Raw genomic sequence first — 16,936 nt, forward strand, 5'->3', positions numbered from 1 at the left:
CGAATAGTTTGAGCACCAAGTCATTTTTTTCCTTTATAGAGACGAGCTTTAGCTTACTCTAAACTTGGCTCAGCGCAGCCATTACATCAGCTGTATTAGGCGTGAGAAATTGGGGTCTGCAGAGCTGAGGGAGGGTAAAGTTTTGTCTTTTGGTGATCAGTGCAGTCCCCAGTGTCTCTCTTTCAGAAGAGGCCCAAATCTAAGGCAACAAGCCATCTCTAGTGCCGCTAAACTAACACTCTTTGGGACACGGGCTAGTCACGCTATATGCCCCGGGAACAGACATTTTTCAAACACTGTTAAGAGCTTCCAAAAACCTTATTGCTCTATAAAATCAAATGGGTCCACACCCAGAATGTTTTATAGAACTACAACTGCTGGAGAACACTTAGAAAGTGAAGTACATGCTAAAAGTAACAAGCCTCCCAGGCTAGAAGATGAGATGCTGGCTTTCTGAAACACTAGGAAAAGTCTGATAGGAGCGTTCTCTGTCTGTCCGCTCTGGGAAATAACTCAAACCCCTGGCTATTAGAAACAAATGAGAACACACATTAGCACAGTGCCAAATAACACCAGATGTAAACTATTATCACAGGGTTAAGTTAAACTGAACATTTGATTAAAACATGTTCGAGTTTCTGCTGATAAAGGAAACATTACCATTCTCACTAAAGCCCAGTTCACATTGACAGTGGTTTAATCGAGGATAGACAAGAGACAGATGTGTCATTGGTAGTTAGTAAATATTATGTCACTCTATTTTGACAATGAATGAGTTTAATTGGGGAAATAGTTTGTAATGGCATAGCAGCAGAATGAACACGATTAGTGCAATTATTAACGCATGACCCAAAAATCATTGGTAGAAGCTGCTAATTTGCATAAAGTTCAACTTTTCTCAACTTCCATAATTCATCACCATAATTAGAGTTAATTAACAAATAATTAAATAATGAGTCATTTATGATGGATTTAAACAGTCTCTGTCAGGGTGAAGTGGGCTTAATTTGGTTGGGTTTTGATTTCTGTGTCGCTTATGCCGTTGGACTTTGTCGTGTCTTGTCCTGTTCTATACAATTTAGGACATTGTGCACTTTCAAATGACTTGACTGCAGTATTATTCTCATGTTTGTCAGAGAGTGCCACCATACAGACATCACATGTTCACACAGTCCAATAACCAATTCTGGGTTTCCTTTTCTCAGACACACAAACATCTTGTTCTACATGACTACTTGAAGTCTAAAATTATACCATAGTGAAACCTGTTAAACACTGACCAGTGAGCTGGTTCTCACTAGTTAAAAAGGCTTATAAATCGGCAATTCACGTTTATATTTAAATGTAGTGTTTTGCACAGTGTTTCTGTGAGGGTTATGTTAAGGGGTCAGGTCGGATTAGGACATTAACCTGATATAAAGTGAAACAAACGTGTGTGTATCTCTGCGTTTGTTTATGTGTTTATAGAGGCAGCGGATGTGTTTATCTGTGGTTCACAGATGCCACAGAGGTCTTTTGAAATGCACTTTCCATTTGCCCACCAGACATGAGCAGCACTGACATCATACAGTCACCAGACCTACAGTATATCATGTGCATCTGTGTGATTATACAATATCACAATACAAACGCTGTTATACTGAACATCAGCATGAGGTATTCACAGCCATGCTGACATTCAGATCAACCACGACCTTTTAAGTGTGACATTGTTGAATTATTTGTATTTTCCCCTTTCTAACACACAAGACAAGTCTATGGTACATCTTAATTTTGATTGTGTATAATTGTCATGTACATAAATGATGTGATGTGTCTCTTGAAACAACAGCTGGACACTTCACAGGAGCAGTGCAGAAGAGAAGAGAAGAGAAGAGAAGAGAAGAGAAGAGAAGAGAAGAGAAGAGAAGAGAAGAGAAGAGAAGAGAAGAGAAGAGAAGAGAGGTCTGTTTGTAGAGTAACTGAGAGAACGAGGGCCTGTCCCATGGAAGGCTTGACCTCACAGCCCGAGGGCAGACGAGAGACCCACAGCTCATCTGAGCCGCTCTGATGTCTCTGTGGTCTGTTTAAACAAGAGCGCTGCGCTAATCCGCTCAGATGGGGCCATTGAGGATGATGCCGCAGTGGGTTTCTCTACACACACACACACACACACACACACACACACACACACACACACACACACACACACACACACACACACACACACACACACACACACACACACACAACTCAACTATATTAAAAGCAACGCACTTAAATATATCTCATCCTGTTTTAACGCTAAGATATAGCTACACAGGACCCCACACACTCTCTGTATTTTTTTTTTAAGTAAAATTGAAAATTAAATTGAAAATAAATTTAATTCATTCATAAGATTAAATTATTAAAACAACAATAATGCAAAGGGAGTAAACAAGCCGTATTAACCGATAAAAAGGTAGAACAACAAAATAAATAGTAAATAGTAAATAGAAAGGTCTATAGTAAAAAAACAACAATACAGAACAAAATAGGACAAAGCAAAAATAAAATAAATAATACAATTAAAAATAATATAAAATAAAAGTACTTTTAACAAGTAGTATTAAAAAACAAAATAAAGCAGAAAAACTAAACAAAAGTTAAAAAAAATACAAATATAAAATATAAAATACAAAACTAAATGAGAAAAAGCAGACCAAAAATAAAATAAATGAAATAAAACAAAATAAAATAAATTAGTATTAATAAGGAGGTAATAAAGCAGAAAAAATGAATCAAAAATTAAAAACAAAAGGCAGACCAAAATTAAACTAAGTAAAATAAAACAGAATAAATTAGTATTGACAAATAGTTAATCAAGCAGAACAAATAAATAAATAAATGAAAGCAGAACAAAATAGGACAAAAAATTAAATTAAATTAAATACAATGCAATGAAATAATGAAAATAAAATAAAATAAATAAATCAACCATCTTTAGAAAATTAGAAATTAAGAAAAAACAAAGGAATAAATTCTCTAAATTCTAAAGGTCTCATTAATGAAATGAGTTGTTAAAAAGATGAGCTATCATCTCTTGAGTTGAGTTGAGTTTTCAGCTGTTTCTTGATAATAATCAAGAAACATCAGATAGCTCATCTCTTCCGTGAGCACTGCTGACTCTTTAAACAACAACAACAAAACGTCTATGCTTTCACTATTTTCACTAAATCCCTTCCTGTTCTTGCAATTACAACTCTAGACTATTGCAAGCACTTTTTGTTTGTTGTATTCCTAAGTCTCTTTGGATGAAAAAAATGTGAGGTAAAAGGGAAAAAAGTAAAGGTGAAAAAACAAGACTAAGTGTCCCAATAACACACACTTGGACTGAGCTTTACTAACTGTAGCCTAGAGCTTTCACAACGAGGCTGCATTGCAACATATCTTTAAACCCAGCCAAAAACACACATCCTCCAGGTACAGAGGAAGCGTCCTTTAGATCGCCCAGCGAGTTTCCTGTGGATGATCCAGATGCTGTTCTCTCGGGATTACCAGAGTATATACACACAGAAAACCTTAAAGTGTCAAATATCAATGTGGGATCTTGTTCACAATAGGGAACGAACTGTACATGAAATATAAGCAGACACACCCTTACACACACACACAGTCAAGGTGATATGACACGCAGCTGTTGTTTTTTAAAGACAGGCAGAAAGAAAGAAAGTGAATGAAAGCCTCTGCTTTGTCTGCATTAACCTACAGACAACGGCAGCCCCTATCGCACATCCTGATAATCTACAAGACTGCGCTTCATAAAACAGCCTGCAGACATGTGCATCTGTGTGTGTGATGACAGGCAGACTGTTGTGACGGAGTTAAAACAGAGGTGATGAGTTTACGCACAGCTGTATATCTCTGTGATGACTGATGGCATGGCAGTGTATGATTATTCACAGATGTGCACTGTGAAGTTCACATGTAAAAAAAAAAGTTCATGTTTTCTGATAAACAGCAACTCACCTGATTGATGTGTTTGAGTTTGTCAATGATCTGACTGATGACAGGTTCAGGAGGTTTTTGTCTGGATTCTGAGCCGTGTGGATGGACTCTCTTCAGCCCTGGACCAGGAAACCTGCAAAATATAGATAGACATACACGTCCATTACTCATTAACTAAGTTACAGGTTTTAGCTAATGCACAGCACACTACGAACATAGTCCATTATATAGTTGAATCTTGTCAGGATGTATGCTAGTGTGGCTGTTATTATGTTCACTTATTTGCCCAACAGCTAAAACTAAAAAATATATATAATGAACTTTGAATTTTATAGAAACCGCTGTGATCTTCCACAAGACCATGAACTCTAAAGTTGGCCTCTACTGCCACCTAGAGGCAAACATGTGACCATTGTAATTCTTGCTCAAATTAAATTCCAAAGTATTAGACTTTTAAATTCTTGCCCCCTATTCAGCACATTGATTCAGTCATGCTGCATGAGGACACGGATTTCAAAGGCACTTTACAACAAAACAATCTCTTATAAGTAGATGCCAAGGACTTTTTGAATAAAGTATGCCTTGTGTTGTCCGTTGTTCAAAATTACTCAAAGCTAAAAAACAAAAAACACAACAGGAGCACAAATCTGCATTCCGCCCTCCCCCTTCTGTTATGTTGTAGATCTTAACAGACACACACACACACACACACACACACACACACACACACACACACACACACACACACACACACACACACACACACACACACACACACACACACACACACTTAAGCGAACAGTAAAACAGCACAACTGGGTCAGACATGTGCTGGCATCTGAATGTTTCTGAGCAACTGAAGCATATGTTGGGCATCATCAACTGCTAAAAATGTGTGTGTGTGTCTGCGCCCAAGTGTTTCCCCCGATCCCCCCGGGCCCTTTGGACTCATGTTCCAGTTAATTACTCCCTATTAAAAGCTAATTAGTGTTGAAGCACACGGGCACATTGGTGCAAGCACTGAGGCGACAGAGAGACGGTGAGTGACATATTCGAAGCCTCGACACCAACCTCAACTCATCAGCAAAGTCCATGCACCGCAAATATCTGTGTTCAGTAAAAAATGTATAAAAATATCTACAAATTATTTTGTGCGTGTGTTCTTGTATATGTTTTATAAGGACACAAATGTGTATAATGACCTACGTATTACACTGTAAACATGATTTATAAGGACACTACCTGTGTCCTCGTAAACCAAATGACTTAATAACATACTAAAATGTTTTTTTAATTAAAAAAATTCAGAAAATTTCCTGTGATGGGTAGGTTTATAGGGGTAGGGTTAGTGTAGGGGGGGTACAAATTATAGTTTGTACAATATAAAAATTACGCCTAGAGAGTCCTCACAAACCACATATTCAAGTATGTGTGTACCGTGAGCTTTTAGACTAAAAAACCAAAGATATGACCTCATGTTCCATTCTTAGGAATGACATAATCCTGAACAAGTCTATCCAATCATCTCTCACGGCACCTTATTTTACATGCACTGCTTATTCATTAAGCCAAATTACATTTCCATACTTATTTATTCTCCTTATTACTCCCGATGGCAGCTCACCTCCCGCTTTTAATTATCACATTAATAATACAGACATGAGCTCCATTAGAAGGAGGAGATCAGAAGACATGGGCAGCGTGTAATGGAAGATGAGATTAGCTGGAGCTTCACGCATGAGGCGCCCACTTGTGTGCTGACCAGGGTCCATCACCATCAGGTCAGATCTGCACTGTCTGTCTGAAAAACTGGCAGGTTTGTTCTATTTAGGATGGAGGGCACATGATACCAAATCAATCAAACGTTATTGCAGAAATGCTAAAACGTAATGGGGTAGCTAAAGTGAGAATTGTTTCAGCACTAAAAAGCCTTCCCTTTTCAATTTTAATTAGGTTTGTTGTAAATTAGAGAAAAGAACTAATAACATCAGAATCTGTTCTAATTGGCCAATCACATTTCAGCACTGAAATACACAATAAGAAACATTATTTGAACGTTTTAATTGAATGTCACCCAATTCTTCCTTTTTTAACGGATTAGAGTCTTTGTTTTATGCAATTTGGAAGGGTGTGAATAAGGAGGGTTTAGTCTATTCTTGTGGATTTGATCTATAGCAGATTTTCATATTTTTATCTTGCAAGATGTTTGTGTTATAGGAAAGACTGAAAGCTTGTTAAAGGGATAGTTCACCCAAAAATGAAAATTCTGTCAAAATTTTACTCACCCTCATGTTGTTCCAACCCCGTAAGACCTTCGTTCATCTTCGGAACACGAATTAAGATATTTTTGATTAAATCTTAGTGCTGGATCACTCCTCCAAAGGCTTCTTCAGGGATTGAAACTTGCCAGCCCCGAAAAGTCATTAAAGACATCGCTAAAATAGTCCAAGTGACTACAGTGGCTCAATCTTAAGTTTATCAAGCGACGAGAATACTTTTTGTGCACAAAAACAAACAAAAATAACGACTTTATTTCAACTATTCATTCCTTCTCTTTGGGCCTCTAGTCAGTTAACTTAGTGTGATTGCGTAGAGCTACGTCACACGTAGGCTCACTATTGGCCAACGCTGGTCATGTGTGTGATGCGTGTGACGTACAACAACAGAAGCTTACGCTATTACACTAGTGAACTGACTCGAGGCCCAGAGAGAAGGAAATTAATAGTTGAAATAAAGTTGTTATTTTTGTGTGTTTTTTTTGTGCACAAAAAGTATTCTCGTCGCTTGATAAACTTAAGATTGAGCCACAGTAGTCACTTGGACTGTTTTAACGATGTCTTTAATGACTTTTCGGGGCTGGCAAGTTCAAATCCCTGAAGAAGCCTATGGACTAGTATGGAGGAGTGATCCAGCTCTCAGATTTCATCAAAAATATCTTAATTCGTGTTCCGAAGATGAACGAAAGTCTTACGGGGTTGGAACAACATGAGGGTGAGTAAAAACTGACAGGATTTTCATTTTTGGGTGAACTATCCCTTTAATATGTAAGTGTCACAAAAGTATAGCTTCTATCTGCTTCTATAGTAGAGATTTAACTTCACTAGAGATGCACTCTGAATGAATGATGCCATACGGATGACTATAAGTCCTTTTTGTTGGAGACTTTAAATGCACTACAGAAATACACTGACATTCAAAAGGTTGGACCTTTTTTAAGTAAGATTTTAGTATTGTTGACAAGTCTCTTAGCCTCATCAAAACTACAGTCAACAACTACAGTCAACAACAACTGTAATATTGTGAATATATATATATATATATATATATATATATATATATATATATATATATATATATATATATATATATATAATGAACATTTTAAATAACTGTTTTCTATTTTAATATGATTTAAAATGTCATTTATCCCTGTGATATCAAAGCTGAATTTTCAGCATCATTACTCCAGTCCTCAGTGATCCTTCAGAAATCATTCTAAAATGCTGATTTGAAGCTCAAGAAACGTTTCTTATTATTATGTTAAAAACAGTTTTTTTTTGTTTTGCTTTATATTTTGTGGAACCCGTGATAAAAAAAAACAACTTCTGGATTTTTTGATGAATAGAAAGTTCAAAAGAATGGTATTTGTTTGTTTACTGTCAATATTTCTGAATAAAAGTATTCATTTCTTTAAAAAACATTTTTTTAATGATCCCATATTTTCTTAAGGTAGTACGCATTAAAAATACAAAAATATATTAAAATAAAACACACCGCTTTGAAAACTTGTACTTTGTGCATTTTTTGGACAAACATTCTGTGGAAACTTTAAAATGATTTCATAAAATGAAATGCTAGTATGTTTATTTGCATTAATGTTAACTGCCATGTTATATTGTATTATGTAAAAATTATTCATTATTCAAAGAATTTGACATTTTCCACATGTTCTAATGTAAACTATACTTGGATTCATTCGCCACATTATGATTCCTAAAAAACAAAAACAACCCACAACAGGCATTATTGTACAGCAGGAGCACAGGCAACCCAACTGTTACTACAGGAAATGACTAAACACCCTGTGGATGTACAGTCTGGACCAGCTACTCATGCTGAACCTGCTCAGACTCACGGTCCTCCTGAGCACCCCTCAGAGATCCAACATGCCCCACTGCCCAAACCCGCTGGAGACCACGAGAATCAATCACGAGGATCTTCATAACAGCTGAAGGAGACGGGGGCTATTGAGCGTGAGGAAGAGAAGTGCTCTAGGACTCGGAGGAAGGTTGGCAAAACACAATGAATATACTCCAATCAAGACTTCGCACTGTTATAAATGAACAAGCTTGCCTGCCACAAACTCCCTTCAAACCGAAAGATGAAGAGGTTGAGGGGATGTAGGCAACAACAGTGATGTGACGTACCAGGTGGAATATCTCTTTAAACTTATATCAATTATGACTTTAAAATAATATTATCAGCACTCTCAAAACATTAAAATAATACCCTTATGTTCTAGTCAATTTGTGTGGCTTACACTTATTGCAGAACATCTGTGCATATGTAAAGACAGCGGAAGAATTCTGTGGCACTGCTGTTTATTCTCACTCATACACAACAACTCTCTATCCTATCTTCATCCCATAAAATGTCTCAGTCAAACAAGCGAATACCAAACTAAACTCATTTTTAAATAATAGATTCTGTATTGATCAAACTTCAGATGTAGCTGAGTCTGTTTTTCACCCACAGAATCGATTGTTTTTAGTTTAACTGAGTTATTGTGATGGTGAGCATTTTATTAACATTACCAATGGTCTGAATGATATCTAGTATGATATGAGGAGTATGTTTCTGGTTTAGAGTCGATGAGGGTGTACTTGAGCCGAGCTGATGGGCCTGTGGGAGTACATAAGACCAAAACGGTTTGGAAACAGTGGAAGAAGGCAGATATTGAGAATGCTAAAATTGATTCTCTAGAAGGCAGAAATCTGTGCCAGAGTTTTGGTGACTTGATCCTTGACATTGAGGGCTCCTCTGCACTGCCTCCAGCAAAGGGGAAAATATCATTTCTAGCCAACACCAGGGATGCTAGAAATGAACTTTACAATCAAATCATTTTTTGCAATAATAATGGTTTTAATCCTGACATGAAATAACATTTCTGCACAGTTTCGACTGTTTAGATTTGTATGAAAGAATGAGCAGGAATGTTGTTGTAGCTGCTCGTTGTGTTTATTTGACTGTGGCGTTAATGAATTTGCTTTACGCTTTGACATTTTTGAGTCGACTATGTAAAATATCAGAGGCCACATAAACGTTGACATTCTTTGGCACAATTAAGATGGCTTTCTTCCCAGTACAGAATGCGAGAGAGCGTTTCGTCTTCAATGCATTGCATAAAATAGGTCTGAACGCATTCCAGAAATAATTATATTTCACTAGAAGCCAAGGAATGACATTGAGATTCAGCAGACATTTCTGCAAAAGCATGGTTATTCTAGTACTCTCTTCCCCTATCTATTTCTTTCATGGGTCCTAATTAACTCCTGGGGACCTGAGAGCCACCTGACACAGCTGTCTGTCCCCTAAGGCCAACTGTTCACCACACTGTTGTGACCAGGCCATTTCATTCCCACTCATTCCTCAGCTGAACTTACTGGAGAGCAAACAACGCATAATGCTGTAATGTTGACACTCGCTCACAGACACACATGTCCAACAGTGGCCAGACGGATACAATGAACAGATAAAGCAAGAACGGACATTATGAGGATATCAACACATAGGAGCTAACCTGTACATGTCTGAAAACAGCGAAATACGTCACTGTTTATGACATTGGTAAATATTTGCACAGTTATCGCTAAATCTAACTTGATTTTGTTTTAGCTCATTTTATATGATGCTATGGAGTCTTGGAAGTGTGTCTGAAACCATTTTCCTTAGGAAGTACATTCATGCACAAAACATTAGCTGTTAACTATATTGAGCAATGTTCCCTCCTTCTAATTTTTGTTCTTGCTGAGCAAAACCTTTTTATATTGGATGGACAGAAATGTCAGCCATCTGAGCAAAAACGTACCTTACACCAAATCTGTACAGGTTACATAATGCTTTTGTAACTTTTAACTTTAAAGGGCTATTTCTATTCAATAGGACCCCTAAAAACAACTGAAAACAAGCAGTTAATTCAGAATTATATTATTACAAAATTAACTAATTTCGTTATTATTAAAACTTTTTTGCAACGCTGTGATAAATTAGCAATTCTTTACTGTGAAATTCAATTTTAAAAATATCACGCTAAATAGTTAATTTCTTTATTAGGCTTAATATATAATATAATATAATATAATATAATATAATATAATATAATATAATATAATATAATATAATATAATATAATATAATATAATATAATATTTGAAAATAAATGAAGCATCTAAAGGAGATCTATCAAATATAATATTATATCTATTCAAGAAATATGAACTTGTGAATTCTGTTATAGTGTTCTAATGTTTATTGAGATAATCCTGAAAAAAATTGACAGAATCCTTTAAAGTCAAAAAAGTCAACCCATTTTAGTTCTATAATGTGATGTATTTTAGAGTTAAGGAGATATTCTGTGAAAATGGACAGGAATCCACTGGATTGCAAAAAAGGGCTCATTTTAAACTAGAATGTAGCCAAACTGTATGAGAGTTTGCTTAAACAATGCCTAAATAGCTATTTGGCAATTGGTCAACATTATCCAACAGACAATTAGCAAAAAAGGAAAGTCATTTCCAAGGACTTTTTTACAATGTGATTAAAGATTAGGATGTCTTTGGAATAATGTGCACCGATGAATCCTTAGTAATAAGACCAGGAATGAGCATTAAGAGAGTAAATAGGATCCATTTTGATATCATGTTGACTTTAATGATCACTTCACTTTTTGAGCTGATATTTTCAAGTCGTTAGGATGAGATACTGCAGCTCTTAAAGCTTTTCTGTTTGATTCAGGGATGCACAGATTTATTGTCATTTGCCAACATTAACTTGATTCGCACTGTGAGAGAGTGCTAGAGTTATGGCACAGAAGCACAAGGGACATGGTGAACTGAAATATGACAATTTTTAAATTGGGTTCCAAAGGGCGTGCGGAAAGCCAGGCACGGTGCAAATTAGCCACCAAACCACCCGACATCAGTTACCCCACAAAGACCACATCACAATTTACACCCTGTTGCCTGTCAGATGGAACTGAAGTCAGCCAAAGTCATTAGATATAATCACACGCAGACACACACACACACACACACACACACACACAATCATCCGCTCAGCTACCAGCCACTTACACTGTCTCCGTTTTATTCAGAAAGCTCTTTAGACTTCAAGATTTGTGACAAGCTCAGGGGCAATATGTCTCTTCGGGGCAATTTTGAGATTGTAGTAATACTAGTAAGCATTTAGGAGGCTGATTCTATTGTAATATATGCTACTTTTATCCACTTAGTAAAAACTGTCAGAATAAAAACACTAATAGAGAGTGTGCGTGGGTCATAAAGAGATAAAAGCCTCTTCCATCCTGAAATAACTTATATTATAGGCTACAATAGGAGTCTTGGATGCTGAGTGGTCAATATAGCATTCCAGTCATGCAAAAATACATCAAACAGGATAGTTGTACAATCCGTTCAATAGGTTGGTGCCAATCGTTCAGCAGACGAAACACTGAACATTTTTTTCCAGCGAACAAACAGAAAATGAAACATGACCTAGAACCTTAAGCCAAGTACAACTTATTTATCAGGCTATGTTCATTCCCTCACGCACTCATTTATTAGCATCAAATTAAATATGCTGTCTACCCCGGCAAGGGTCCATAGTAACCGCAAGGATGTGAAACAATTGTTCGCCTGCACAGCACCCATTGAGAACAACTATTAATCTTAGTTTACATGTCAGGGACCGTATCTGCAAGTGGAATGATGCCACTTAATGAATTTGCTTACTTTTTAATGAACATTTATGCCCTAATTATATGCTAAAAGACACTATATTGTGAGACCAAAATGAAAAAAACACAGTATTAGGATGTGGCCATCAGTGCTGGCACAAATGATCTACTCACTTGTCTGTCATCTCCTGTCCGTTCCAGCAGAGGGAGCTGTTGAGTGCCGTCGGCTCTTTGCTGCACAAAGATTCTCCGAGACCACTGTAGAACTGACTGAAGCCCCTCAGACCAGAGATAAACTCCCTGCAGCAGACAGAGAGGAAATTGAGAAAGTATGAAAGCAGCAGAAAGAATAAGCCATGTGGACAAGAAAATGAAAACTGAAATTCGATCTGCACAAAAAGGCAAGATTAAAAAGAACAGCACAAAGATACACGGATTCATGGGCAAAATGAGGGGCATTGAGAAAAATGAAAATGGGGATGGGGTCAAACGCAGCTTGAAACGTGATCTACTCCATTACATGTCGTTTACTGTCAGGCTAAGTTGATTTGAGACGCTTTGACTGATAATTGACATTATGCTGGAAAAGAAACAGTACACTGTTTGGGCTCATCTGTTCATCAGAGTGAGGGAGAGTGGAACAGCACAGGACAGAGGGGGCAGAAGGCGACTCAATGTCACTCACACAGCAAGAGACAAAGCCAGTGTTAATGAGCCTCTCTCTGTCACCATCAGCCTGAACACACACACACCTCAACTAACAGCACAAATACACACTGCATTTCACAAGTCATACCTCTACCCAGAATGAATCAGTCGCCCACCTAGTCAAACATGCGCCAGCTCAGATTTTTGAAACCGCAACTTCCACTGAAAAGTATATCTTTAATATATTTTGAATAAAATATGATATAAAGTATGGCCCTGTTTACACCTGTTAAGATGCGTTTTGGTCGACGCAAAACACAGGTCGGGGTCTAAAACAGCTTGTAAAAGAGCTTGTCCATTTTCGACCACTTCCAGTTCAAAACACATTAGACTGGTTTGCTTTTATAATGTAGACACTCATGTGGTCGAATGCGTTCGAACAGCCACAAAAGACAACATACTTACTTAATGCGTAAACATTATGGGAAGCGCGCTAGCCTGACTTAAGCACCAAATCAGCATATTAGAATGATTTCTGAAGGATCATGTGACACTGAAGACTGGAGTAATGATGCTGGAAATTCAGCTTTGCTATCACAAATAATGTTTTTACTGTATCTTTGATCACATAAATTAAGTCTTGGTAAATACGAACCTTCTTTCAAATACATTAAAAAACAATCTTTTAAAAAGTAGTGCATGACAGACATATCATTTATTACATTATACATATTATAATATTACATTTTATTTATTTATTATTTGTATTCATATAAATTAATTAATGTAGGCTACATATTATTATATATCAATTAAGGGACATTTTACTCAAACCTTAGAATCTTAGAATCATGTAATACACTAAAAGTAATACACAACTAAATTGTTAAAAAAATGCTTTTTTGGTCATGTCTTAACTTTAATAGGAAAAGAAGTGGAAGAAAAGTACAGAGGTAGAAAAAAGGAAAAAGGTGCATTTTTCCCCTGCACACAGCATCACTCAAATACTCAAACATAAGGAACAGACTGTTTGAGTGGGTTGGAAGACCCCTAAAAAGGTCAGTAAATCTACAGTATACAGAGAAAACCACGAAGGACGAGATAAGAGTCAGAGGAAGAGAGAGAGAGAGAGAGAGAGAGAGAGAGAGAGAGAGAGAGAGAGAGAGAGAGAGAGAGAGTGTGTTTCTATTACAGAATCTCAATACATTCCACACAAACAGCATCAGAAGATGTTAGCTGTATGAAGAGATGGCATGCATGAGAACGGCATTATGGTTGGCTGTAATTCCCATTCCTCCCATTTATTATTCACTCATTTTATTTTCACAGAATTGACATTGTCAATTCCATAGCAGCAATGCTTTGCAGCCGTCTTGAGTGGAGTGTTTAGAGCACTTGAGAGATTCAAATAAAACAGAAATGTGTCTTTTTTCAGCAGCTGATTGTCATTTTAAGAGCTGAGGCTTAAGAGTAGTCAGGCCATACTCATGTTTCAATACTGCTGAATAACAAGATCAGCCATTAGAATCAGTGAGGCAGTTAAGCTCCAAAAGCACCATACCAAAGTACCATAAAAGTGCCGATTTATTTCAAGTATTCAAAATAGCTTTATTTGAGAAACGGACTGAAATTTAAGTCATTAATTGTTTTCTGCTCAGCTTTAAGTCTGTTCCTCACACAGAGACCCTACGATTTCCGTGATGCAGAAAACACAGTCAGAAAAAAAGAATTTACTGAATCTCTGGGAATTTGCCAAAAGAAAGTATAGAAGCTCAAAGGATTTGCACTACAACCCTCCAAAATTCTGTTTAATTTGAAGAAATTTCTTTAATTCAGCTAAGAGGTCACGCTGTGACTTATCGAACTTCTGTTGGTTCATTTGATACAAATTCACAGGTCAAAGTTCACCAAACTTGACCCTTGGAATGCAACAATGCAAACTTCTTCGCATGAGCTTGCGTTTCCAGTCTCCAGCTTTCACAAGCATATTAATGGACCGCCCTGTTATCAAAAAAGAAAAAATGTAGGACAGGGACTTGGTTCTGTTGATCAGTTTCTGACTGGATAGACAGATCTGAAGGCAAGCTTGAGGTCAAATGTAAAAAAGGGGAGGGGTTAAGTTGACAAAATTGGAGAAGTCCTGCATACGTCACCAGAGAGAAGTTTTCATTCACAATAAGATCAAAACATGCATTTAGAAAATTGATGACTACATTTTCATGTTGACTGTTACTTTATGACAAAAAGTTTTCAAGTTTTCATGGTAACTGACTGCTGTTTCTTTAAATCACTTCTTACACAAAATTCAAATATTAAATCATGGCGTTACCTGCGGCGTCCAAAGAGGGTCTCATCGGGGTCAAAGTTCACCGGAGGGCGGTTGTGGGTCACCGGCGAGGCTGCCGTGTGTTCTCTCGACAGGGCCACGGCACGAGACACCCGCGGGGGCGCATGCGCACACATCCCGCTCACCTGTGAACAGGAGAAGATTGGCGGGCTGAGTGTGATCACTCTTGGACAGTCCTGGAAGACATCCAGCTGAGAAAGCAATTAATGAGACAAACTGTCCCTGCAAAACTTCTTCCCCATTCAGCTAATTGTCTGGCGGATGGTGCCACATTTACCTCCTGTTTGTTTGTTTGTGTTTGATGACAAAAGGATTTACATAACAAAACGAGGCATTGTTGAATCTGTCAGACACTCTGGCTGCGCTCTTTCAATAATCATAACCCTTTGCAGACATAGGGAAAGTAAACAAGCCTCTCGTTCCCCTTCTCATGCGTGCTAAATGCTATTGTTTTTATACGGGACAACATAATAATACTAATACACCGCTACCATGCTGGCTGTGTGAGATAATGGAGTCTTGCCATTCTTTCAGGTGCAATAAAAATGCAAATGCTTCTTAATGTTTAGCTTGTGGTTTAATGATTTGCCGCTGGTTTAATTTCCCATGGGGGCTGGTCCAGGGCGTAATTTTGCCATGTAATGCTTGTGGCATATTGTTCCTGCTTGTTCATGAATGAATGTGTGTGTGCCTGGGTAAACAGGCTCTGGAATTCTGATGGGATCCGGGAAAGTAGATCAATAGTACAAGGACATCTTCATGCGAACGGGGACGGCTGCGGGATTGGTCGCTGCTGCTAAACATAACAAGATGATCCACTTTTTAACATGTTCTGAAACATCAGTGGGTGGGGTGATCGGATTCACCCTACAGTCATTCATAAAATTTGCACACACCGATAAATATACCAACAAACTGCTGTTGAGCTAAACGACATGATTATCAGCGTAGATCAATAGAAGCTCTTTCTAGCAAACAGCCCAGGGGAGGGTAAATAGATAATGTTGATGTGCATACGAGTGTGTTTGTGTGTGAAAGAGATTAAGAGAAAGAACAAAAGGCACAGAATTAGACCGAGACAAAAGCCGTACGGCGGAAGATCAGATCAGAGAGTCTTGACACAAATGCAATCCTGATGCAACATATTCCAGCACTGCAACACTTCCTACTGTTGCTTTTCTCTGTGGTTCCTCGGGTCACAGGATATCTGATTTAAACCCAAGCCATTTAAAATGAGCAGGTAGCTAAGTTACAAACTACTCTATATAAACATAGCTAGGGTATGTTGAAACCTTGCCTGTTTATTAAAAAAACTGATGAGCAATATTGTTTGAAATACATGTTTAAATACAAAAAAATATATATAAGGTGAAAGTAATCAAAGGAGTGCTTCTATTCAGACCAACAACATTATTGGTATAATGCGACAATTCAATAAACAAAGAGTAAAGGCTCATTCATACAAAGGATGATATCTATAATGATAATGATAGATGTAGTTTTAAAAATCGTTCTAAATGTAAAAGAATAGCAATGAAAATAGAGTCCACACCACAACTATAACGATAACACCAGACAGTTTTTTTTTTTCCAGATGATGAATGAGACACACATTGACAGCCAATCAGAATCGATCCTGCTTTAAAGAGGTCAATATCGTCCGCTGGTGTGGACGCAAATGGTTATCGTTCTTGGTGTGAACGGTCCTTTATAGAAGTTAATGAGTAATGTACGTTTTAGACACAATACTACCACTTTCTATATTTTTGATCCGGATTGTAACCCAAACTGAAGAATTGTGATTTTAATGGTTTCCAATTTTCTTTAGAAACAAATCAAATGCAGATTTAGAGGAAAAACCATTAACCATCAATTGCATCCAATTTTCAGCTGCACACCTGTAGAAACCAACTTTTTTTTGTTTTGTTCATAATGTCTAGATAAATGTGATACATACAAATTTAATAATTTTATATTATTTCACAAATTAATTAGCACCTTATTTTAATAACCTTTTA

General features: G+C 37.2%; 1 protein-coding gene across 6 annotated transcripts in view; it reads right to left on the minus strand.

Annotated features, from left to right (window-relative positions):
* Positions 1-16,936, minus strand: part of gpc3 (glypican 3) — a 141,057-nt gene that overhangs the window by 47,480 nt on the left and 76,641 nt on the right. For all 6 annotated transcript variants that reach the window (XM_077236160.1, XM_077236161.1, XM_077236158.1 and 3 more), the window contains 3 exons: positions 14,901-15,043; positions 12,098-12,223; positions 3,991-4,102 (listed from right to left, as the gene is read on the minus strand). In XM_077236160.1, coding sequence (XP_077092275.1) covers positions 3,991-4,102; positions 12,098-12,223; positions 14,901-15,043 — 381 coding nt within the window. The remainder of the gene's footprint in view (positions 1-3,990; positions 4,103-12,097; positions 12,224-14,900; positions 15,044-16,936) is intronic.

Source organism: Siphateles boraxobius, unplaced genomic scaffold (genome assembly GCF_051911475.1).
Source record: "Siphateles boraxobius isolate OS27281-9 unplaced genomic scaffold, OSU_SipBor_1 2, whole genome shotgun sequence".
Lineage (NCBI taxonomy): Eukaryota > Metazoa > Chordata > Actinopteri > Cypriniformes > Leuciscidae > Siphateles > Siphateles boraxobius.